We start from the raw sequence: 26229 nt of genomic DNA on the forward strand, positions 1-26229 counted from the left end.
TGGGCAAAGCCAATATATTTATGAATATGAGCCTAAACATTAATCAGGACAAAGGACCCTTATCCCAAAAGGCAGTGGAGAGTAAATTCCTACCCCCAGGGTATCTGGGGAAATAGCACGTGTGAACTTTATTTCAAGAGTCTCATTTTCTTTGGGCACTTCATGCAAATTGTGTCTTTCCAGTCTGCGGGATAACCTTTCATAAAAATAATGTTTATTGATTTTTTTCATTATAAAATAACTCATGCTTGTTGCAGAAATTTTCAAAATGGCAGATTGAGAGCACAAGAAAATAAAGTTTGCTTGTGAGTCACCCTCCAGAGATAAAGATGTCAGGATTTTATTACACGTCCTCAAATTCAAATGCCCTCCTGGGCCAGGCGAGTAGCACGTGGCAGCCAGTGCTGGCTGGCCCCTCAGCACGGGCTCACCGTGCCAGCCGAGACCGCCCGGGGCCCAGTGCTGAGCCCCAGCACGTTCTTGTCCAATGGGCATGTAGACATTGAACTGCCAGCCATTTCTCAAGACAAATCAGAAATTTAGATGTTTGTGAGTCTCCTAATTTTTCCAATGCCCACTTATTTCAGTAAGAAAAGACAAAAACCCACCGTTGGGTGAGATGAATGCATCTGTGGCATCCTTTAGGTTCTGTTGTACTGCATCTATTGAAAACAAACTCCCTTCTTAGTTTTAGTTAATTATCATACACAGTCAAGACAACTACCGGGAGGTTTTGTGCTCAGTCCTGGGTTCCATGTTTCCTAGATGTACCTTAGAAACAAAAGGTTCAAGAGAAAATCCTTCTAGAATTTTCTCTCAATCAACAAGTATTGTTTGAAGCATCTACCATGTGTCAGGCTCTGTGTTAGGCACTGGGCACTCAGCCATGACCCAGACCGACCAGGCCCCCGTGTTCAAGGCCCTCCTGTTCTAGTGTGAAGACAGACTGTGCCTAAGCACTGGTACACAAGAACGAAGGATCAGTAGGGATAAATGCTCTGCTCAGAATGAAGGTAAAGTCACATGATGGCAACGAGTTGGTGACTAAGAGTCAGCAGTCAAGGAAGATCTCTCAGAAGTAGTGACACTGAAGCAAGATGATAAGACAGAGCCAGCCATGCAGCCTAAGAGGAGAAGAGCAGTCCCAGCACAGAGACTATCCCGTGCAAAGGCCCTGAGGTGGAAACCAGCTCGCTGTGGTCAAGAATCCAAAACAATGTCTATGTAGAATCTAAAATAAGGTCCATGTGGCTAGAAGGTGGAGGTTTGGGGCAGAGGGAAACAATGAGGCTAAAGAGGCAGGGCTTTGTGGGCCAGGTGAAGGGTTTGGATTTCGTCGTAAGCATTAAGCAGAGCCACTTGTGGTATTTAAGCAGAGGCGGTGGGTATGGCTGTTATGAGGGTAAAGTGGACGGAAGTTGGAGGGAGAAAGGAAGCTCCTGCAGAGGTCCAGGGGAGGCATGATGTTGGCCTGGACCAGGATGCCGGCCGTAGCAGCTGGAGTCAGGTGGAGACAGCAGGGTTTCTCGATAGAAGAGAGGGAAAGCAGGCAGTCAGACCTGGTTTCTAGAGTGCTTGCCCACTGCTCATTTACTTGACCCCTTAGCAGCACCCCTGTCTGGACCTCTCCCTTCTGGAAACTCTTGTTTTCACTCCCATGCCAACAAGCTCTCCTGTTCTTCTCCCACCATCACTGGCCCAACCACCTTGCAGAACAAACATTGACAGTGTATTACGTAGCTCCTGCCAGAATGCCGCGTAACAAGCCCCAAGTCAGTGTTTTGAAGTGATAAGCATTGACATTGAGCTCAAGTTCTCAGGTTCCTGGTCTCAGCTGGCATCTCTCCTGAATCTGCAGCCACTGCAGGTCGGGAGCAGGGCTCTGTTCTTGGCTGGGGTGGCTCTGTGTGCCCCAAATGTCTCGACCTCCAGCAGGTAGCCCAGGCATGCTCCCAGTTGCCCTAGGGGTCAATCTTTGCTTGCTTGCTTCCAAGAAATCCTGCTGTCTCCACCTGAATCCATCCTCCACCTCTGCACTGCCAGCTTCCCGGTCCAGGCCACCAACTTCCTTACCTGTCTCCCTCCTGCTTTTGTCCATGACCTTATATCAGCCATATCCAGCGCCCCTGCTTGAGTACCACAAGTGGCTCTGCTTCATGCTTGTGATTGGGATCCTCTGCTCCACAAAGGCATGCTCTCATCACAGAAGAGCAAGAGAGGAAATGTGCAAGGCTTCTTGGGGCCCTGGCTGGGAGCTGGCATGACGCCTCAGGTCCAGGCAGGTCGGGAGCGGGGAAATAGACTCTGCCTCTTCAGGGGAAGGGACCCTGCGACGCCTCGTGGGAGAGAGCATGGAGACGGGGGTGAAGGACTGGAGGCACTGATGCCAGCAGCCAGGAGACTCTGTCATGTCTATGCCTCCAGGACAGTCACCACTGGCCACCAGCGGGCATTTGAGATTAAATCAATGAAAGTGAATGAAATAAAAAATCCAGTTCCTCCGCCGCAGCAGCCACATTCACGTGCTCGGGAGTCGCAGTGGCTAGTGGCTGCGGTGGTGGAGAGAGCCCCGCTGCAGCCCGCCTCCATCCCGGCACAGGGCTCCCAGCTCCGTCCAGGGCGAGGCTTTTCTGCTCCCGAAGCCGATGCCCAGCGAGCAGCCTGAAGAGGGTGCCGGCTTTTCTCTCAGAGCCCCCGAGGCATCCCAGTGCCAGGCAGTGATTTCCGGGGATGGGGAAGCACAGGAAGGCGGCTCCCTAACCGCTGTCATTGGACCTAAGAGTGAAGCTCCAGATGAGGACCGGAGGGAAGGCGGCTAAGCAGAACGGTGATTAGGAGAACACTGGTGTTCGGAGGCCACTCGCACCCCCTGTGTGCTGTGTTCACACATTGCAGAGGCCAGCAGCCCTCAGTTCCTCGAGGAGGAAAGAAAGCGGGGCTCATCCCAAGTCCCTCCCTCCTGGGCATCTGCTTAGTTCCCTGGCCCCTTCCTCCCAGTGACTGTGGATCCAAGTCAAGCGTCTGGAAACAACGGTTACCTCTTCGTGTCTGAATGTATGGACCTTGGGTCCATTTTTAAGGATCATGCCCAGTGCCTTGACTGAGGAGGACAGTGAGAGCGTAAATCAGTACAACCTTTTTGATAAAGTTGGGCGGCAGACGTGAAGGGCCCTTTGGAAATGAGTGAGAGAGGTTCCATTTTTGCTCGAGGATGTTTAATGCAGTATTGTCTACAGTGACCAAAAAATTAAAAACCAGTTCAACAGCCAGTGATGAAGAACTTGCTCTGTAAAATACAGTATTACGTACAGTGGAACGTGTGTGTCACGTTTTCAGAGACTTTCCAAAAACGTGATAACACCTGGGAAATACTATGAAGCGAGAGCAGGATGTAACCAGTAGGTATAGTATGATCTCGTATGAGATTTATGCAAATATATGCATAGGGAATAAGGCGGAAGGGAAATGAGTCAATATGACATTGTTTGCACACCGTTGTTGCTTCCCAATACCTAGCACCAGAGAGTCAATAAATATCTGGAATCGACATCATCTATGTGAAGAAGCCTCAAAACTGTAGGAATTTTTATTTTCTTTCTTGTGCTTTCATACAGTCAACATGCTTTACATTTGTAATCATCTAAAAAGCTACTGTTAATAGTTGTGGAGATCATAGACACACAGGGAGAAGTTTCAGGAATATGGTCAGCTTGCATAAAATGGGGGTTATTTTAGGAACAAGACCAGCATGATTCGGGAGGGGCACCCCATTATGAGCCTGCACATCTCCAGCCCTGACCCATGAGCTCATGTGAGACTGTGTGTGTTTCAGGTACTATCCCATGGGCCACCCAGCGTCTGTCCACCTCTACTTCCTTGCTGACCGCTTCCAGGGCTTTGTGATCAAGCATCACGCTACCAATCTGGCCGTGAGCAAACTCGAGACGCTGGAGACGTGGGTGATGCCGAAGAAAGTCTTCAAGATCGCAAGCCCACCCAGCGACTTTGGGAGGCTCCAGTTTTCCGAGGTAAGAGTCCAGACATTGCCATACTCCACTGCCTTTTGCATCCCCCTTGCTGGGTCCTGTTCCATGATCTGACGCCTATAGTCGGAGGTGGAGGACAGGGGGACTTGGAGAGCCCCGAAGACAGGCTGACCCTGTGCCTGCAGAAGGGCCCCCAGTCCCAAACACTGGAAATGGCCTCTTCGACAGATCGGGAGAAGGACAGTGGGCCAAACCAACCGGGGCCTTGGTCTATTTTTCATAGTAGAACTTCTGTTTCTTTTCATTTTTTTTATTCTTGCTAGTGATTCCTCCTAACCTTGTATTAGTAATGGACCGACATCAAACCAGTTTCCTGATGAAGTAGGGGCATCAATCCCGTTTTACATACTGGAAAATGGAAGCCTGTGGAGATTCAGTGATTTTTCTACATCAGAGCTAGGAAGTGGGAGAGCTCACACTTGAACCCAGGTCTCTTAGGCTGCAAGTCCCATGTTTAATTGTGCTTTTGTCTCCCCGGTTCTTAGCACAGGATTTAGCTTAAAATAAGTACCAGATCAATCATTGAATGGATGAGTAGATGGATGGACGGGTGGATGAATGGACAAAAGGATGGATGGATGGATGGACGGATGGACAGATGTGTTAGTGTTTGGACAGATGGACTGATGCATGACCTATGGAATGCAGTTTCCACCTCTCCAGTACAGCACCAGGTTTCAGTTGTTTTCCTGCCTGGGGAGATGGATTTATCCAGTACCACCCTTCTGACATCGCCCCACCTCCAGACCTGATCTACCCTCTTTCTACTTCTCCAGCCTCATCCAGTACCACTCTCCTCCCCACTCACACCTGTCTCTTTGTCAAGCATGCCCAGTTTGTTCCCACCTCAGGCGGGGCATGTTGATCCTCCTGCCTGGAACGCTTTCTCACAGGTTTTCACCCATTTTGGGGTCATTCTGATCTAAATCCAAACAATGCACCTTCCGAGAAGCCTTCTCTGCCCACTCACTTGGCCATGATAGCTACACTCCCCGCCCGACACATCCTTAATTTAGTTTTTCTTAGTATTTACCATCTAATATCATCTTGTTGGTTTCGCTAGTCACTTGGTGATTCTCCGCAAGAGAGCGAAGACAATATCCCTCTCACTCACTGCTGTAAACCAGCACATAGAAGAGTATGTAGCATTTGCAGATGCGGAATAAGGTGAAGGGATTAGCCAAACAAGATATATGCATAGTCCGTGGACACAGACAACAGTGTGGTGAAGGCCAGGGGAGGCGGATGGAGGCTGGGTGGAGGAGAGCAAATGGGGGAAGATGGGAGACATCCGTACTAGTGTCAGCAACAATGATTTCTGAACGAATGAGTGCCTGCACTTGGCTGGTGACCTGGAAGGAAGAGGAAGCCTGATCAAGCTTGGTGAAGGTTGCCCACACAAAACTCCTCGTGGGATTTCTAAAGCACTGATTCATTGCTGGAGTTAAGCACCCCCAATGAGTTTGGCTGCTGGCTTGGGAGCCGAATTTGGAATGTGGAGAATCTTAAGGGATGGGAGTGAGTATCGCACCCACTTATATTCCCTTGCTAGTCTTTTCCCAGTCCCCAATGGCCCACCTGGCCGACCTGTGCCCTGCTGCGTGGGCACTGAACAGGCACTGGTGGGAGTTTCTTATGAAGCCTGGTTTTCAATTAAGGTTCCAAACGGATTGTCTGGATTTGAGCTGCCATGGGAGCCCACTCCATAAATTACTGGCGCCAGGGGGCAGTTAGATGCTGCCCCAGTTGGAATCTGTGCTGGGGGCCCAGGCGGCCGATTGAAGACATTAACGTCCCATTAAGGAGATGGATGCCTGGTGGCTGGGCTCTCCCTGTTTATCAGCCTGCCGTTGGGGGACCGGGCACTTCTGGCAGTGACAAATGACGCTGGCCACTTGTGGCTGGTGATTTGTGAGGGTTCCTGCGATAGCTCTGGTACCCTTGGTGTGAGAGCCACCGAGACCTCTGGCAGAGTACCAACGTATGAGCAGGGAGCCCCGGATCTTGTATTTCGATTTTTTTTCCTAAAGCCTTAATTTTAAGGCAAACATGAAGTTGGACAAGGAGGAGGAACAGAACTGCATGTTGAGAAGTTCTCTCGAATTGGCACAGCTCCAGGGCTGTGCGTAGGGCCTGGCCCAGGGCAGGTGGGGAGCTCGGATAGAGTTCTCCATCCCGTGGACGTCCCGTGCCAGTGGCTTAGAAAGTCACCGAGTGCCCGAGATATGCGAGGTGCAGAAGGAACAGCAGTCAACCAGATAGACCAGACCCTTATAGTCATGGAAGTGCTCTCTTGTGGAGCAGCCAATGAGTGAGCAAACAAATGAACAAAAACATTTCAACTAATAACAAGTATTACACAAAGAAAGAAAAATGCCCTCCCTGTGATTGCTGAGGCCTTGAGAGGCCGATGAGGACGACTTTCAATGGGAGGATTCATTGAGAAAGGCTTTTCTAAGAATAATTTTGGAGCTGAAAACTGTACCCTGGGACCTTCTAAAAGAAGCGCATGTGCAAGGCAAAGGCCCTGAGGCTCCAGGCAGGAGCTCGGTGGACTCCAGGGGCAGCAAGGCCAGTGCACAGTGAGCGAGAGGGAGAGTGATAGGAGGGAGGACTCTGAGGGGACAGGGGACAGAGCATGAGGGGTCTCGTAGGCCCTGGAGAGAAGTTTGGGTTGTATTTTAAGGGCTGTGGGAAACCTTTGGTGGGTTTGAAGCCGGAAGCATTGTTAAGCTTGAACTTGAACATGCGCTCATATATGAGCAGCTGATCATTTTGTAGTACAAATGGTAAGCAGGCTGTGCCAGAGTACGGTGTGGACTTCCAGAGCAAGGGGGAGAAGACCTTGAAGGCCACAGAGGATGTGACAGCAACAGGGCTCCATCTCAGGCAGACCCTCCTCCCTCGCGCGTGGGGGTGGTGGCTGACTTTCTCCTCCTCTCAAAGTTTAGAAACAAGATCTAGGTGTTTCCACTGTCAGCCGCTTTGCAACTCTTCTGCTGTGTTATTTTGGTTTCAGAACTGACTTCAGGGGTTTGTTCACCCCCAACTCTATGGGGGAATCAAAGGATGGTTTCTGGAGTGTCCCCACACTCCCCTAACTGGTGGGTAATTCCTTCCTGAAGTAGAACCCTGACATGGTTTTGTGACCATTGATCCATTTGTCAGTGTCTATTGGAGTCAGTGTGTGCAGAGCCTGGGTGCATAGGGATGTCCATGTGCTCAGCCCCTAATCATTCATGACATAGATAGATGATGGATGGGTAGATCAATATATGCTGGGTAGATAAATATAGAGATAGAGATATAGTGAGCACCTGCTATGTGCTCAGCACTGTTTTGGGCACTACAGGTACATTAATGAACAAGCCGAATTTTGTCCCTACTCTCATGGAGTTGATAGTGTTAAGCCAGGGAGAGAGATTAAATTAAAGATTGCAATACTGTACAAAAAAACTACATGCTGAGAGACGCACCTTAGTGGTGCCTCTAAGCAGGGAAGGCTTCCAAGTAGTGGTGACACCCTGGCTGAGGCCTGGATGATAAAGAAGAGCTGGTGGGGAAGAGGGTGGGGAAAGTAAGCAGACTGAACTAGAGAGATGTGGGTGTGGACACAAGATGAGAGGCAAGAGTGAGCCCTTCTCAAGGAGGCGCTGAGAGTACTCCAGCATGGGGGGGGTGGGGGGGTGGGGGGGTGGGGAGAGCCTAGAGCAGGGGTGAGTGGAGGATGGGGAGAGGGACAGAAAGGAAGAGACGCAAAGGACCAGACCTTGTAGGACAGAGTGAGAGACCAGATTTAGGAATAATGAGATACTGAAAAGGATTGGGTTTCTTTAGAAAAATCTCTAAGACTTTGAGGTGTAGTTTGAATCCTGCTCACTCATTTATTTCTTCAACCAACAACATCATTTTAATTTCTATTGTGTCCCAGAGAGTGTGCTAAGCAGCAGGGGTCCTCAGGAGCAGCCAGCTCCTGCTGATACATAGGGTGGCCAGGATTTCACAACCCTGGGAGGGACGGTGCCCAGCAGAAATGTCACAGCAATCGCTACCTCTGCTGCCCTTAAGACCACTCTTTAGGCTGCGGTCTAAAGACAGAAACCTGAAGCAAGCTGTGGGCCTATGGACAGGTCTAAATAGTCCCATCTGGTTGGTGGTAGGCATTTGGCACATATGTATTGATGAGTGAGTGAGTGAGTGAATGAATGGGAGGCAATACATTGAAGAGTAGATAAGAGCACAGCCTTTGAAGTCAGACTTCCTGGGTCCCCCTGCTGGCTTTGCCCCTTACTGACCATAGCAAGTTACTGAGCTGCTCTGAGCCTCAGTTTCCTCATCTGTAAAATGGGGATAATGTGGAGTTGGAAGTGAGTATGAAATGAGTGATGCATCCAAGCATTTAGCATTATGCCTGGCATAAGCTCCTGGTACCTATTGGCCATGCAGCTCCGTGTTCTGTGTAGGGAATGGACACAGTGACTCGAGGTGAGAACAAGGAGAAAATAAACCGGCTCCTGTCTGCACCTTAATGTGGAATCTTCTCAGGGCGTAGATGTCTATACCTTCCCCTGCCCTGCCCTGCAGACACACACATTGGAGATGCTGGTCATGCAGAGGCCACAGAAGCAGCACAAGCCTGGCAGTGTGCTCATTATCGGCTGCCAACGTGTCCCACGCTGTCCTCGGAGCATTAAATGAAAGCTCCTGGGGAGCAGAAGACCCTCATTTAATTTGATTTGAAACTGCAACAGAGCGCATCAGGGATCTCTGCAGTTCATTCGTTTGTTTGTCAAGTCGTTCACTTGTCAGATTCTGATGGAGCACCAAGCACAGTGCTAGGCACCACGAGAGAGCAGCGGACCCAGGCACAGGGATCTGAGCAGTTTGAGGACAATTCACGGGGTCTTTCTGGCTGCTGGGTGGAGAAGAGATTGCAGGTGACAGAAGTGGAAGGATGCGTGGAGGGCGAAAGCCACTGGCTGGCGGGAAGGATGGATTGTACAACCATCTCCCATCCCTGGCTCCAGCTCAGAATGTGTTAGGGAGGCCAGAGCTCTATCTTCTGGGAAAGCCCTGTGAACTGCTGCAAGTGACGGGCGATGCTGAGAGACCCTTCTTTTCTAGCTTCTGACAGGGCAGCTCCGAAACCTGAGCTCTAGCCTCGTTCAGAATAGTCACACTCTACAGAGGCACGTGATCTGGAAAACCAAGGAGCAAAGCGGAGTCCAGCTGGACCTGTTGAATGGCAGGGTGTATGTTTTCTTGGAATGGCCTCAAGCAGGGATTCATTCATTCAGTGCACATTGTTTCCCCCAAACACCCACCAGGTGCCAGGCACTGGAGGCCCTAAGGTTTAGTGAACGGACCACAGGCCTTATAATCCTCCAACCTGGATCCAAATACCAAATAATCTGTTTACTTCCTGTCTGACCTTGAGCAAGTAACTTAATCGGAGCCTGAGTTTTCCCATTTCCTCATCTTTAAAATGGGTATATCCTGCCCAGCAAGCAGGATCCCAGGCCTTTCTGGGACCCAGCACCATAGCTCAGTGTCAGTGATTTCAGGACTCGCTCTCCTGTTTCAGGTCGGCACTGACTGGGATGCCAAGGAGCGGCTCTTCCGCAACTTTGGGGGTCTCCTGGGGCCCATGGACGAGCCGGTAGGCATGCAGAAGTGGGGGAAGGGCCCCAATGTGACCGTGACCGTCATCTGGGTGGATCCCATCAACGTCATCGCAGCCACCTACGACATCCTGATTGAGTCCACGGCCGAATTCACCCACTACAAGCCCCCTTTGAACTTGCCCCTGCGGCCTGGGGTCTGGACAGTGAAAATTCTCCACCACTGGGTGCCAGTCGCAGAGACCAAATTCCTCGTCGCACCGCTGACCTTCTCTAACAGGCAGCCCATCAAACCGGGTGAGTACTCCCCGTCTCTCTGCTGGGAGTCCAGGGTCGGGGGATGGGGCGGATATGCCATCCCCAGGGATCCCATGGGTCCATCGCCTGGGCAGTGGTGCTGCCCAGATGTGGGGAGAGGGGGCCACTTTCGAGAACCATGCTCTCTGCTCTCAGTAGTTGCTCTTCTGCCTGCACACGGAGGTGACATCCTCAGCCTATGACTTAGATAACTTTTTATTAGATGCTCTCCCACTGGGCTCCCAGAGGCTCTGATCATATTTAAGACAGGATGGAAAATAAGCCCAGGCAGATATTGAGTTTTAGCAAATCTTGTTCACTGTGTAAAAAATATTAATTAACACAGGAAATCCTGTTCATCGAAAATATGATACACTAGGTCAGCGCTTTTTCAACCCGCGTGCCACAAGAATTTTTAAAGCAATGCAATACCTGACTATTTAGTCAGGGCACTGACCTCTTTCCCCTTAGATTGTCAAGTAAAACAATGACAACAGCCAACACAACAGTAGCCGCCTGGTGTTGTCTCCCTCTAACAGATCGCAGACCCAGAAGCCAGAAACAATTGCAGCCTCTGTTAGCTAAGCCTTCGTTCTGAGCTGGATGCCATTTAGCCAGTGACATAAGGAGAGGGGACATAGATATGGGGAGGGGAGGGACGGAGTCCTATAAAGAGGGAGTGTTGAAGGGATTCTATCGACTTTGCTAAGTTTCTGTGCTGAGCAAGCAGACAGGTAGAGCCCTCCCGGTTTTCTCAAGATGGAATTCTGCTTCTCCATTCCCCTCCGAAGCAGACAAAAGCTCCCCAGAACTGTCTGGGCCAGCGCACAGCCCTGAGGGCCCCCAGGTCAGGTTCATGTCCTTGGCATCCCTCCGGGTCTCCACAGCCAGGTGTGGAGGGGAGCGCTGGGAAGGGCAGTCCAGACCTCTGTGGCGGATGCGCCTGCTGGACAGAACAAGGGCGTGGTCCTGACTCCATCCACCTCAGCAAACAGCCCGGGCCCTTCACTGGGGCCTGAGCGTCCCAATGTTTTTCTCCTGGAGGCCCTTCCCACCCATGCCCAGCATGAGCCGGGGGTCACTGCACCCCACTGGGAGCAATGCCCCATCGTCATCGTTGGTAATTGTATCTGTTAACGATGTTCCGACGACAGGGAACATGAAGGAGGGAGCCGTGCAATTTGTAAAATGATTCATCAAGAGTAATTTGCTATTGATGCGTCCCTAGTAATCTCAAGAAATCTGATGAGGTGGAATTGAGGAAAATTTAATTATAGAGGTGAGCACTGGAGGCTGATGCTGTAAGAGCACGTCCCACGTCAGCCTCACAGTTCATAGGGTTTTCTGCATCAACCGCAATGTTTGGTGTTAGATGTGTGAGCGGCTCTCTTCGCTCTGCAGGCCGGCGTGTTGTGGGTTTGGTGTGCCCCGTCTCCCCACCTGCAGGATGGGGGCCTGGAGAGGCTCGAGTAGAGAAATCGGATCCGCATCAGAGAGAACAGCCTCTGTTCTCCTGGCGAATGACACAGGAGCTGCCTGCCCTCTGCCAGCAGCCAGGAGCGGTGGGCTAGGGTGACCGACACACCCGGGCTTACCTAACGTGAAAGGGAGAAGCCGCTAACTCACAGCAGGACGGGATATGTGCTCACGCCCGCTGGTCTCTTCTCTCCCACTTGCTCCTCCAAACTGTAGAGCCCGGCCCGTCAGCTTCCTGAAGCATTAGGAATGGAAGGAATGTGCTCACTGTTCCCTCTGCCCAGAATTCTCTTTCCCGGGCTCTGTATGTGGCTTTTGTCTTCTTTCACATTAATCACCTCTCAGCTCAGATGTCACCTCCTCAGCGAGGCCTCCCCTGCTCACCTCATCTGAAGTAAATACCCTGGTAACTCTACCCCAGGGATCAGAGGCTTTTGCTGTCAAGGGCTGGATAGGAAATATATGCAGGTTTGGGGGCCACTTACAATCTCTGTCTCAACCACTCGGTTCTGCTGTGGTAGCACAGAAGCAACCAGACAATATCTACCCAAACGGGCATAGCCATGTTCCAATAAAACTTTAGAACAGGTGGGGGGCCATTGTGTGCAACCCCCTGCTCTGACTCAACACCCCGTTTATTTCCTTTGTGACGCTTATCACTAATCGAAACAACCTTACTTACTTTTTCCCCCTTTATTGTCATCAGTCTACCCCACTGGATTGCAATCTCCTTGACTGTCTTGTTCTCTGCACCCCATAGAGTAGAGCCTGGAATAAACAGTTACCAAATGAATGGGTGGGTGAACGCCTTGCAAATAGTAGATGTTCAGTAAATATTAATTGAATGAATGAATGTCTGGACTATACACGATGCCGTGAAAATCTGTGAATGAATGAACTTCGCTCTAAAGTGGGCTCAGCGCTGTCTCGGGCTCAGTTTCTTCACTGTGCAGCGGGACTGAGGAGACAGCCTCCTCATGAGGCCGTCCTGTGAATTAAGTGGTACCACCCCGGTGCCCAGCGTGGTGCCCGGCACACAGCAGGTGCCAGGTTCGTGGCTCTTCTAATGACGTGATGGTTCCCTTGGCTTTCAGAGGAGGCGCTAAAGCTGCACAACGGACCCCCCCGTGGCGCCTACATGGAGCAGAGCTTCCAGAGCCTGAACCCCGTCCTCAGCCTGCCCGTCAGCCCGGCCCAGGTGGAGCAGGCTCGGAGGAACGCGGCCTTCACCGGCGCCGCGCTGGAGCGCTGGCTGGACTCGCTGGTGGGCGGCATGTGGACCGCCATGGACATCTGCGCCACAGGCCCCACCGCCTGCCCAGTCATGCAGACCTGCAGCCAGACGGCCTGGAGTTCCTTCAGCCCGGACCCCAAGTCGGAGCTGGGGGCAGTCAAACCCGATGGCCGGCTCAGGTAGCACTGGGCGTGGGTGGGCCGCAGCGGATGTCAAAGGGAACACAGCCAGAGGGCCTCCCCCCCCCGCCCCCGGGGGTGCCTTTTGTGGGCGGGGCCTCCTGGCCATAGAATGACGGAGAAGGAAGGTTTGAGGCCAAAGCAGGGTCTGCCGACGACGACGGCCTGCATTCGGCCGGCTGGCTCCTGGGGTGTGGTCTTACCTCTCCCGCGGGTCCTCGAGCCCCACAGGGTCCTTGTCTTCCCCTCCAGTGACCAAGCCCCCAGACGCGTGATTCTCAGACTTTTCCTTTGAGCAGCAGAACTTTGTTTACGAAGCGCAGTGGTGGGTGGAGTTCCAGGTGCAAGTGAAATCCAGGCTGCTCTGGGCGAAGCTAGGGAGAGGGGGTTCTTCCTCAACGCTCGGCCCACCGGGCGGTCCCTTCGCCAAGGGCATCTCCTAAGGTACCTCTAAAGAACCCAAGGGCTCTGCAAAACCCAGTTTGAAAAGCACTGCCCAGACGGTGGGTTTGATCGCCAGCCCCACCCTTCGGCTCCTCTTCCTGCTCCTCTGGCCCAGGAAACCCTGTGCCAGTGCTGAAATGACAGGTCACTGAAACCATGCTCACGGGCCCTCCCCAGGGAGGCCGCAGGCCCAGGACGGCTCCAGGCCCCCCACCAGCCCTTCTTAGTCACTACACGAGCAGGGAAGCTGTGGTGTGACATGGCCAGGTCCAGCAAGGTGTGACTGCCAACTGTCCTGGGTTCCATGCCCCCTCCCTCGAGGGGAAAATGGGCTGATGAACAGCACGTCTCCAGCCATTCATGGGCCAGGAGACCATGACCTTGTTGATCCTTGACAGTGGGAACACTAGGGCCCATGGCCGTGAAACTCCTACAGATGGTTTGGAGCAAAACTCCTGAGCTAGACAGCATAGCAATATCCGTCCCCAGCCTGAGCCTTTCCATTCTGAGGTCAGCCCCTGCCCGCCCCCCCTCCCCGCCCCCAAAACCTTTGGGAATCGCACAGTCAGTGCTGTTGGGAGTGACCAAACCAGACTTTCCACGTCCAGGAAAAAGCATTTCCGATTCGGTTTTTAAATCCATGCCCTTCTTTGTCCCCGGCGACATGCTGTGTAAACATGGGACGCTTGAGTGTCTGCTTGTTTAAAACCTAAACAATAATATTATTCCAACGGCCTGAGCTCACAGACGCCTGGAGGGTTTCCTTGCCATGTGCCCCGTGGAGGGTCCCCTGCTCCTCTGAGAGGCCCTCGCAGGAGGCTAGCTTCCTCCTCTGACCCCACCTCCCCCAGAGGACAGGGTTCCCTTGGACAAGTCCCACCCCTGGCTGCAAACTGCCCTTCCTGGGGAGCCAGTTCCTGGTGTGACCCCCAGTGTGACTATGAAGGTACTGCAGTTCGCTCTGATGACCTTTCAGCTGTTGCGCCCCCCCCAACCACCCATCCCCCACCCAGCAAGGCAGGATGTCCTATGGGCAATGGAGGGTCTAGAGAAAGGACACTTTAGATATTTATTATTTATATGTTTTAGTCAATGACTAATGAGTAGGTGCTGTTTTTGCAGCTTGTCAATTATGTTATCTTACTAACTGAAGCTGCCTTTATTCACAAAAGGCGCCCCAGCCCTCCCCCTCCCTGTACTTCCCTCCGCATCTCCTAGTGTCTCTGTTTCTATGCGTGTGTGAGTGAGCGTGCGTGTCTGCCCTCCATTCTCCGTGTCCTCAGCAGGGGTGTTGGACAGCATGAGGTGAGCGCTTCGTCGAGCATCATGCACTGGCTGAAAGGGGTGACCTTGGGGACGTTGGAGCCTCACTTTTCCTTATGCAGGGTGTTAGCTTCATGTAGCCCCCCTCCCGTTTCTGGGGGAGTTGGAATTCCTGAGCCATCCCCACTCCCGCCCCAGGCACAGCACAGGCCGAGCGCCTCTGGTGGGAGAGTGTGCCGACCACAGAGGTGCTCCTGACTCACCTGCTTCCTCCTGACTCTCCTCCCTCGGCCAGTCTGACCACGCGCTTCCATGTAACATGACAGACGCACAGGGAAACGGCTGCTCCGAGCCTGGGAGGAAAAGACATCCATGTCAGGAAGAGGGTAGGTGGTTGGATGGCGCCAGGAGTGGCCACTGTCAACAGTGGTCCTCGGCACCTCAGAGTGGCTTTCTCAGAAAGCCCCTGTAATCTCTCAATGCACTTACAAGCTGTGGGAGGCCTGCGCCACATCCTCTCTCTGCCCCCAGCTTCTGCCTCTGGCCAGTGTCCCTACACCTGTCCGAGCTGCGCAGGGAGCCTCCCTCCTCCCTCCTCCCCAGGCCACGGGGACCTGGGTGTTTCCCAGTGTCCTTTGCAGTGGCTGCGACGGTGCAGCCCTGGCAGGTCCCTGTGCGGACTGTGTGCCCGCAGGCTCCTGCACCTGCTGACGTGGCTGCCTCTTGTTCCCGCCCTGAAACAGGTGGGCCAGAGCTGGCTTATTCTGGGGACACCCACACCCCATCCCTGTCCTCGGCTTCAGTCACCTCTCCCTGCAGTGAATTCTGGGACACTGAAGTCATCTGGCTGTTTCTTAATGTCTTTTGTTTCTGGACAGAGAATAATTTTGCAGATGTTACATTTGGGGAAAAAAGGGAGAGAGAGAGAGAATTCCAAACAAAACCCAGGATGATTTGAGAAAAAGTGGTCTTTTCCAGGGAAAATGGCTTAACTCATTCTTTAATCTGCCTGCGCATGGTTTATGGGCCAGGCAGCCTTCAGCAAGGTGCCCGAGGGCGTCTGTGGAAAGCATGAGGCAGGTCTCCAGAAGCCCTCTTCAGGCTGCGGCACAGTGGCCGGGGGTCGCCACCGCTGGGTCCCGGGACTGCAGGAGAGCTGGAAGGCGGGACAGGGTCCGCTTGGGGCAGAAGGAAGCAGTCGGTAGGCTGTGGTTTCCCAGCCAGCCCCGCGGCGTGCAGGCCTCCTCCCTCCCCCCTCACCAGGCCGTGAGGACTCGGTGTTTCCCACCGTGTCATTTGACCGCTGAGGTCCCTAGAACCACTCTCCCTCCGAGTGGCCTGGTGAGGAGGGAGCTAGAGCATGGGAGACAGAAAGTCCTCCCAAGTCCCACCGCCCAGGCCTTGCACAAAGCACTATGTCTCAGGACTGGGCCAGGGCTAGGAAAACCGTGAGCAATTCCCAGGGCCCCCCATGTTTAACAAATGCACCCGTTCCTTCCTATGGAGCAAGGCCTTTCTGCTCAGATCGGGGTCATTCTGACTTCATTTCCCGTTGTTGGCTGAACATCTGAAAATGCAAGTGGCCTTGAGAGAGGCTGAGCACGGAAGGCCACACAAGCCCATGAAAGGTGCAGATCGCAGCTACTCTGGGCCCAGGCCCGTGTCGTGTGGTCTGTGCTTCCCCCTGGTTCTCTAGTTTCCAGGTTCAAGAAGGTCACAGGCTAGAAGCTGGGTCTCTTTGCCAAGAAGGTGCAGAACAGAGGAGAGCGGTGGCTGCTGGGTGTGGGGTGTGACAAAGACCCCTTTCCCAGCCACGTTCCCTGGGAATTCAGAACACAAGCTCCCCAGCAGCATCCAAGGCGGAGACACTGGAAAAGCTGTTGGCAAAGGCCTGCCAGGCACCCTATGGCCGAGGCCACAGCTATCCGGGGGGTCCGGGACCCTAGCAGTTGGTGTGACAGTGTAGGGAGTGGCGGGGGCTGCTGGCGGCACATGGCCCCTCCAAAAAGAGCAGCAGCTCCCCAGCTCCAGCCTGTCGGCGCCTGTGAGAATGCAGGGGCCGCTCAGCAGAACCTTCCACTTTGGTAAAGGAAGTCAGAAACCCAGACTTCAATAGGAAATCTGATTTTTAAATGTTGGCCATTTTCTTTTAACAGAGGATGGGCACAGAGACATTCCACAGCTCGGCCCGTGCACCTGGCTCTGCAGAAGTGGGTGAAAGAAAGTCAGGCGTGGCCCCAGGGAGGTGGGGAAAGCCAGCATTAAGAAAAGGGCAAACATAGTGGCTCCTGTTGAATGCTGAAGGGAACAGGAATCTCTCCCTAATCATTCCCTTCCCAAAGACGGTCCCACCAAGGAGGTGTCTGGGAGAACTGGCTCGTCCTGCTCTCCTGATCCCCACAGTTTGTGCTGAAGGGAAGGAGGGACACCATCTGGAGACCCCAACGGTTGCCCCTAGACCCGAGGAGACCCACACCTTCCGGAATGTCACCACGCCCGGGCGGGGGGGTCAGGGACGGGGGCCAGGAAGAGGGGGTGGCGTGGGAAACAGCCCGGCTCTCTCCAAATCCCAAGTTTTAGCAGCCAGCTTGCCACACGTCTGGAAGCTTCCCAGGAAGCCCTGCTGGAGCTGAGCTCACTCCCAGGAAGTCCTCCCAGCCTCTGCCTCAGTTACCTTACTTTGCCCATGGGGTCTACCACAGGCGCTACCTCACTGTGTCTGCTGAGAAGTTTACCTGGCGGGGAATGAAGGTGGCCAGATCTGCTTGGGCTGAATGGACAATCTATGCAAATTCTCTGTTTCTCTCTCTTTCTCTCTGAAGTTTTATTCTTCTTCACCCTGCAAACAAAATACTGTATAGACCCCTCTTAAGACTGAGGAGGGCTTTCTGGCGCCACCTGTGTCCGCCCCTCATGTTGTCTTTGGTTCCGTCCTTGCCCCGCCCCATGCAGGGAGCACGTGGCCCTCCCCCCCCCCCCCGTCACCCCCCCTCCACTCAGCTGGAGTTCTCTAGCCACCTCTGCCCACCACCACCTCCATTCCTAATTCATCTTCTCCATTCCATGCTTTCTTCTGACTTGCGTATCTTCTCCCCATCCCCACCCCCAAAAAGCCTTAGGTTCTCCTTTTTGAAATGTGGCCTTAAAATTATTTTTGGAAAGCTGACCGCCCTCTCCCTCCCATTGCCACCCTCATCCCAGAAGAAAGAGCCCCTTGAAGCTTTCTTTCTTGGAAATCTCCTAAGCAAGGGGCAGCCAATCTGTAGTTTGCAGATGCTTAGAAGTTGCTAATAACTGTCATCTTTAGGAAAACTATTTGTAAGCGTTTCCCATGGGTGAAATGAAGTCTTGGGTGCTCATCTCCACCTCAGCCAGCTCCTGCAGCTCTCTCTCCCGCCCAGCGCCCTGTGGTGAGCGGGGCTGGCTCCATTACCCGCTGAGTGCTAAATCCAGCTTTCCAACCCTCCCCTTCCCAAAGACGCCATGACTTACCTACTTCAGTCAAGGGTGAATCAGGAGAGTTTCCCAATTTATCTCTTCGTCCTTCCTTCCTGGAAAGAGATAGCATTAAATATTCCCAGCTGCTGGGTCGTGTTCTCCAAGGGGCAACACTCTCCCTACATCCAGAGCCCCTCCTCTTCCCTTCCATCGCTCCAGGGCTGATGGAGGCCAAAGACAACCCAGGGTTTTCATAGGAAATTCACTGGAATTGCGCGCAATCGTCTTTGTAGTCCTTCCTTTTTTTTTTTTTAAATTCTTAATATTATTATGTTTTCAGTAGCGTTGGGTATTTTTTTAGAGGCCTCACAATAAGTTATTACCGTTCCCCTTCATTTTTTTCCCCTAAGACATGTGGTGATATAGTTTTTAAAAATAACTATTTTGTTATAGATCATAATATGCATAAAACTGTACAGAAATATTTTGTAATGTATTGATTTTTTTAAAAAGAGAGAATCTGTAAATAGAGTTTTAAAAACAGAGAGAATTCAAACGGCACACACTGAAAGATGTAGATATTTTGCTATTTATTTAAAGGAGTATTTTAAGAGATATTGAACTATCTGAAATTGACCAGAAATCAAAGTTCCAATCACCCGAATGCTTGTTCCTCGCGGTAGAATGTGATTCTCGGAAACGATTGCACTACCCACCCATTTTTGCACCTTTTCTGTCTCTTCATTTAGCAGAAAAACAACAACGAAATTGTGCCTTAGCTGTATTTTTTTGTCTAGGGGAGTTTGTTTCTGTCTGACAAAGCAAATTTTTTTGCAGAAAACAGTGGATGTAATAAATACTGTACCATACCAAAAACGCTGCAGGTGTACATAGATGCTTTCTGTCATACCGTGTTTTCAGATGCAGAATTTTAAAATTAAAAAAAAAAATACTGTCTTTATGGAACAGTGGCTGTGTGGCTTCTTTTTAACAATTTCGTGAACCTTTGCACACCCTGGTATTCTCCTCCTCTACGCTACCCGTCCCTAGGAATAGGGTGACCGTATAATTTGTCATCCACACTGGGGTACTTTTGAGCCTCAAGGGAACACTGACTAAAAGGAGTGATGAAACCACAGGCATAAACGGGGCCTCTCTTGGGAAAAGCTGGATGTGTGGACACACTCCCTAATCAAGCCTGCTGTCCTCTCTCAACCCCTGGAAATGACTCCCCAGTTGAGGCAGAAGTATATGGTTTTACACCGTTGGTCAAGTACGAGTTAGCGAAGAGGGACTGCCATCTAAAGTGGCAAACAGTTTTTTGTACCCAACAGGCCGGTTATGTAGCCAATCTGTTTTCCTTTCCTCTTTACCACACAGCTGGACTACATTTCCCAGACTTCCTTGTGCTTGGATGTAGCTATATGACCAACTTTGGCCAATAGAATGCAGGTGGAATAGATGAATGCACTTTTAGACTTGGCCCATAAAATTTCCTGGGAAATTCTCAGCCTTTTGGCTAAGATCAAAAAGTAAGTGTCTGTTCTTATCAGTTTAATATCTGATACATCCTCTATCTGAGGACAATGTAGTAAGTGGACTTTCAAAGCAGGGAGAAGGCATAGGAGCTTGCTCTGTCCACTCCGCACATGGACCCGGTGTAGCAGTACCTCCAGGAACAGTGCACTAAAACAACAAAACCAAACCAAAAAGCTTCCCAGAGACCGCCTCTCTTTCCCTATGCATCAGCGCAAATGTTTTGATTCATCTTGATTTGAGACATTGATTAGTTGATCTGCTCTTCTTGCAACCCCAACTTAAAAGGGGGAGAGCCACAATGAGAGGAGCAGGCCCCTGGGGAGCGCCATGGAAGGCCATCTGGCCTGCACCCCTCTTGACTATGACATGAAAAGAAATAAGCATGCACTGCTTATGCAACTGAAAATTCATCTCTTACAGCAGCAAACCTTATATTTAATAATTCACCCAGAAATGGAAACTCGGATGTTCCTGTGGGAAAGTCCAAATGTCAGCCCCTTAATTCGATAGGTAAAAATTGAGAAACTCAGATGGGTAAGGTGATTTGCCTAAAGCTTCGTAACTGTTAGCATCACAGTCAGAAATAGAGCCAAGGTTTCCTATCCCCCAAAGAGACCTCCATTAGGAGGCCTGGTTCTGTGTCCTTAGGTTGCCCTCAGAGCAATGTTTGTATGTGGCTCCTGAAAGCTGTGACCAAGGATAGAGAGTACCCAGAGGCTGGGTTGCAGTGGTGCTTTAACTAACCTTCAAATCCTTAAAGGTAAAGAGTAGCACTGAGACCCAGACCCATATCCAGTTTACAGCTGGCACTGAATAGGGGAGAGGAGCTAAGTGACTATATTTGGAAAGATGGGTGAATCCCAGATTCATTTGCCCAAACCTTTTTTCTAGTCTGATCTTAGAGCCAGTCGCTCCTCTGCTCAAAAGAAAGGCTTTGGGAAGGGGGTTACCAGGTCCTCCTTGGGAGGAGGCTGCACGGAGCAGCAGCAGCTAGGCGCCCAGGCTTGCCACCACCCAGACTAGCCAGGGTTGGGGCCTGAACCCACAGGGCATCCCACCCCATATCCCACACATAGGTGCCCCAAGGACACAACCCCCGGTCCGCACACCTATTAAACATCAGCAGCAGCAGAGATAGCCCAAGTGCGCCCACCACAGACAGCGCCCAGCTGTACACCTAAGGAAACAGCTGGGGACCCTGTGCTATGGGCACAAGGAGCCTCTGCTACCTCCACAGCCACTCCCTGGGCACAGCTCTAGCGTGGAGAGCGTGCCACCTTGAAAGGTTTACAAGGTCCTCCTCGGGAGGAGGCTGCAGGGAGTGGCAGCGGCTAGGCACCCAGCTTCGCCACCATCCAGACTCACCATGGCCTGGGCCCGAACCCACGTGCACCCCGCCCCGGTCCCTGTGTGCCCACAGAGGTGACACCCAGACCCACACGCCTGCAGCAGACACCTGCGGGGCCTCTGTGCACCTGGCACGCACCCAGCCAGAACCCGTGCTCCGGACAGGACCCAGCCGGGACAGTGTGCCACCGCCCTGCGACCACCACTGACCCAGCAGCGCTCTTGCCCCTGCCGTGTACTCAACCATTGACACCGCTACCTGGCTGCCACCTCCGCCCCAGAGCCCAGCTGCTCAGCTCCACCGCCAGGGCTCGGGGCCAGGAACTGCGCTGACGGCCCGGAGGGGGGTGCAGCCTCCCCTGACCTGGACCTACTGAACTGCGGACCAGAGGAGACTGAAGAGGCTGCAGATCTGTAGGTGAGACGGGAGGGCCTGGGACTGAGGGAGGAGGCCTGAAGGCACTGGCTGTGGAGACTGCGGGGGTGGGTGCAGCTGTGAAAGCCTGGGGCTGAAGTCCCCGGATAGTGTAGCCCTAGCACCCGCCATCAGGAAGCCTGGGGACTTCCTCCTGACCAGCGGGAAGGGCCACACAATGCAGCTCACTGAACACTGAATACACTGAACATTGAAGGCGAGTCTTTTATTTCTTGGAGGAACTCGTGGGTGAACAGCAAGGGGGCTGGACAGTAGGTCCAGGAAGGAGATCAGCCCTGCCCACCTGGAATGCAGGGGAGGTCCCCTCTGTCCACCCCTCATCCTCCCCGCCCCCCACCACCACAGCAAAACAGCTGCTTCTGACCAGACCTACAGCAACCTTAGGCAGGGGTGAACACCCTGGGGCAGGAAATCTCTGTGCCTGCAGGTGACAAAGGGGGGTGCCAGCAAACCAGACTAAGCTGAGGCATCAGAAGGAGAGAACTGGCCCGCCGCCCCTCCACCCCCACCCCTACAAGCCACTGGCACCACCCCCAACACGAGTCTGATCCAACCATCCTGCCAAGACCAGGATATCCCTGCAGAGCCCAGCTCCACAGGGGAAGGGAGTAGAGCTTAGAACAGGGACAATCAAGGTGTGAGACTCCAGGCAGAACCAGCCTCTGGGCTAAGGAGTTGCCACCTGCTGGACTACTAAGGGCTTCAACCTATGGACCTCAATCAGGTTGCTCAGGGCCAGAAAGGGACAGCAATTCACATTGACTTGCACCAGAGAAGCTTCCGGGGGCCCAGGATAGATACACCAACGACCAGATTCAACAGCATCAGAGCAAAATCCAGCAAGCTCCACAAATAGCAGACCCAACGGCTTTTCACTCTGTGAGTGTGTGTAGTTCTGTTTTTTGGTCAGTGTGTGTGTGTGTGTGTGTGTGTGTGTGTGTGTGTCTGTAATTTTTTATGTGTATTTGTTTTTCCCCCTTTTTTTCTTCTCTTTTTTCTTGCATGTCTCCAATTTCTCTCTTCCCTTTGGTTCTATTCTACTTTTGTCTATTCTTATTGTTATCATTAATTTTCCTTATTTTATTGTGTTTTTCTCATTTTAGTTTTTCTATCTATATGTTATATCCATTATCACTACATTTTCAGTTTATTATTATTTCATTTATTTTCTGTTTCCTTCTCTTTTTTCCTCTTATACTAGTTCTTTTAGCTTCCTCATTGCTCCCATATAGCCATTTTTTTTGTCTTCTTTCTCCCCTTTTCTCAACATCCCCTCTAAGTCTTTGGCCATGTGTCCTTTAGTATTCTCTTTATTTTTCCTTTGCTTTGCATTCTCTTCTTTTTCATTTTTAGTGTTTCCTGTTGTTAGTGCATTAAGTAGCTTGATTTTCATGGTGTTTTTGGTTTGTTCCTATAGTTATGTCTTGTTCTGTTCTGTCAGCACCTGTATAACAGCTGGCACAACATTGGGGTTGAACCTCACTGGCAGTAAGTCAGAGGGGAGATCCCTCCCATGAATTGGACATCAACAATCAAGTCCCAATTACAACAGGAGAACCCAAGTAATACACACAAGGGGCATTCCTAGAGTATTCGGCTCAGATGAACAAAGACTGCATCACTGGACCCCTCAAGAAACTTTCTACATAAAGCCATTCCACAAAAACTGGGAGGCATAACAGTTCTATTTAATACACAGAAGCAAATACAGAGTGACAGCTAAAATGGGGAGACAAAGGCACAAACCCCAAATGAAGAAAAGGAATTTCCAGGAAAAGAAATAAATGAAATGGAAACAAGCAATCTATCAGACATAGAGAGTTCAAAGTAATGGTTATAAAGATGCTTAAGGAAATTAGTGAAAATTATAAAAGCATGAAAAAAGGAAATAGAGGCCATGAGCAAGAACCAAACAGAAATGAAGAATGATATATCTGACATCAAGAATACACTGGGGAGAACCAAGATGGCGGCATAGGTTAACGCTGGAGTTTGCTGCTTTGAACAACTACTTCAAAAGTGAAACTAAAAGACGGAACGGACATCACCCAGAACCACAGGAACGCTGGCTGAGTGGAAGTCCTACAACTAGGAGGAAAGAGAAACGCATACGGACACTCAGAGGAGGCGCAGTGCTGAAGTCAAATTCTGAGGTGCAGAGTGCGCGGAGCGGGCTGGCAGCGGAGGGCTCGGTTGGCGTTTTCAATCGGGAGGGAGTCGCAGACTCTGAGCTCCAGATACAGGCGAGTCTTTAGGGACCCAGACTGAAACGGGAGAAGCGGGACTGTCTGGCTTCGGTCAGAGCGAGTGCAGCTTTCTCTCCCAGCTTTGCAGCGGGTGCTGGGACTCAGAGAGGCAGAGCCCCTGGGGACAGGACTGAGAGCCGCCATAACTGCTCCCTCCGGCCCACCATGTTGATCCTGTGCGACCCGCCCCACCCAAGCCCTGCACAGAGGCATTTGCCGGATAGCCTCAGGCAAACGCTAGATTAGCACCTCCCTAGAGGACAGAAGTTCTCTCACTGCTGACACAGCTGATTCTCATAGCCACTTGGCCTGGAGGTCAAACCCTCCCTGGGATTAGCTACAACAATCAAGGTTTAACTATAAGACTGCGAACAAAGACCACTAGGGGGTGCACCAAGGAAGCATAACAAAATGCGGAGGCAAAGAAACAGGACAAAATTGTCAATGGAAGATATAGAGTTCAGAACCACACTTTTAAGGTCTCTCAAGAACTGTTTAGAAGCCGCCGATAAACTTAATGAGATCTACAAGAAAACTAATGAGACCCTCGATGTTATATTGGGGAACCAACTAGAAATTAAGCATACACGGACTGAAATAACGAATATTATACAGACTCCCGACAGCAGACCAAAGGAGCGCAAGAATCAAGTCAATGATTTGAAATGCGAGGAAGCAAAAAACACCCAACCGGAAAAGCAAAATGAAAAAAGAATCCAAAAATGCGAGGATAGTGTAAGGAGCCTCTGGGACAGCTTCAAGCGTACCAACATCAGAATTATAGGGGTGCCAGAAGATGAGAGAGAGCAAGATATTGAAAACCTATTTGAAGAAATAATGACAGAAAACTTTCCCCACCTGGTGAAAGAAATGGACTTACAGGTCCAAGAAGCACGGAGAACCCCAAACAAAAGGAATCCAAAGAGGACCATACCAAGACACATCATAATTAAAATGCCAAGAGCAAAAGATAAAGAGAGAATCTTAAAAGCAGCAAGAGAAAGAAACTCAGTTACCTACAAGGGAATACCCATACGACTGTCAGCTGATTTCTCAACAGAAACTTTGCAGGCCAAAAGGGAGTGGCAAGAAATATTCAAAGTGATGAATACCAAGAACCTACAACCAAGATTACTTTATCCAGCAAAGCTATCATTCAGAATTGAAGGTCAGATAAAGAGCTTCACAGATAAGGAAAAGCTAAAGGAGTTCATCACCACCAAACCAGGATTATATGAAATGCTGAAAGGTATCCTTTAAGAAGATGAAGAGGAAGAAAAAGGTAAAGATACAAATTATGAACAACAAATATGCATCTATCAACAAGTGAATCTAAGAATCAAGTGAATAAATAATCTGATGAACAGAATGAACTGGTGATTATAATAGAATCAGGGACATAGAAAGGGAATGGACTGACTATTCTTGGGGGGGAAAGGGGTGTGGGAGATGCGGGAAGAGACTGGACAAAAATCGTGCACCTATGGATGAGGACAGTGGGTGGGGAGTGAGGGCGGAGGGTGTGGCGGGAACTGGGAGGAGGGGAATTATGGGGGGGGGGGAAGAGGAACAAATGTAATAATCTGAACAATAAAGATTTAATTTAAAAAAAAAGATGTTGAAAAAAAAAAGAATACACTGGAAGGAATTAAAAGTAGATTGGATAAAGCAGAGGATCAAATCAGTGATTTGGAAGAAAAGGTAGAAATAAATATCCAATTAGATCAGCTAATAGAAAAAAGAATTAAAAAGCAGGAAGACAGTTTAAGGGAGCTCTGGGACAATATGAAATATAACAACATCTGCATTATAGGAATAACAAAAGGGGAAAAGGATGAGTAAGGAACAGAGAACCTGTTTAAAGAAATAATGACAGAAAACTACCCCAACCTGGTGAAGGAAAATGTCACACAAGTTCAGGAGGCACAGAGAGCCCAATCAAGATAAACTCAGAGACCCACACCTAGACACATCATAATCAAAATGGCAAATGTCAAAGACAAAAAAGAATCTTAAAGGCAGCAAAAGAGAGACAGAACATTACCTACAAAGGAATTCCCATTAGAATGTCAACTGACTTCTCAATTGAAAAACTTCAGGCCAGAGCAAATGACATGAAGTAATCAAAGTAATGAAAAGCCTATCATCAACAAGTCAACAAAAGACAAGTGCTAAAGAGAATACGAAGAAAAAGGAACCCTCCTGCACTGCTGGTGGGAATGCAGACTGGTGCAGCCACTGTGGAAAACAGTATGGTGTTTCCTCAAAAAATTAAAAATGGAACTCCCCATTTGACCCAGTGATCCCACTTCTAGGAATATATCCCAAGAAAACAGAAACACCAATCAGAAAAGATATAGGTACCCCTATGTTCATAGCAGCACAATTTACAATAGCTAGGATTTGGAAACAGCCTAAGTGCCCATCAGCAGATGAGTGGATTAGAAAACTGTGGTACATCTACACAATGGAATAGTGTTCATTACTTTTTTATGCTGCTGTAAAAAAGAAGGAATTCTTACCATTTGCAGCAGCATGGATGGAACTGGAGAACATTATGCTAAATGAAATAAGCCAGTCAGCGAAAGATAACTATTGCATGATCTCACTCATTTGTGGAATATAAATAACATAATAAACAGATGGACAAAAATAGATACAGA

The 26229-nt window shown here is 50.6% G+C and overlaps 1 protein-coding gene and 1 non-coding gene across 2 annotated transcripts in view; both read left to right on the plus strand.

Moving 5' to 3' along the window:
- The window catches only part of XYLT1 (xylosyltransferase 1), a 311677-nt gene extending 292719 nt beyond the window's left edge, over positions 1–18958 (plus strand). The window contains exons 10-12 of the mRNA XM_059693287.1: positions 3833–4028; positions 9631–9964; positions 12535–18958. Of these exons, the coding sequence (XP_059549270.1) occupies positions 3833–4028; positions 9631–9964; positions 12535–12857 (853 nt within the window). The 3' untranslated portion in view covers positions 12858–18958. The remainder of the gene's footprint in view (positions 1–3832; positions 4029–9630; positions 9965–12534) is intronic.
- Positions 18959–19500: 542 nt separating this feature from the next.
- On the plus strand, positions 19501–19690 carry LOC132234022 (U2 spliceosomal RNA). Its single transcript, XR_009452850.1, has one exon. It is a non-coding gene; the product is annotated as a U2 spliceosomal RNA (small nuclear RNA).
- The last annotated feature ends 6539 nt before the right edge of the window (positions 19691–26229 follow it).

The sequence above is a fragment of the Myotis daubentonii genome, chromosome 4 (genome assembly GCF_963259705.1).
Source record: "Myotis daubentonii chromosome 4, mMyoDau2.1, whole genome shotgun sequence".
NCBI lineage: Eukaryota > Metazoa > Chordata > Mammalia > Chiroptera > Vespertilionidae > Myotis > Myotis daubentonii.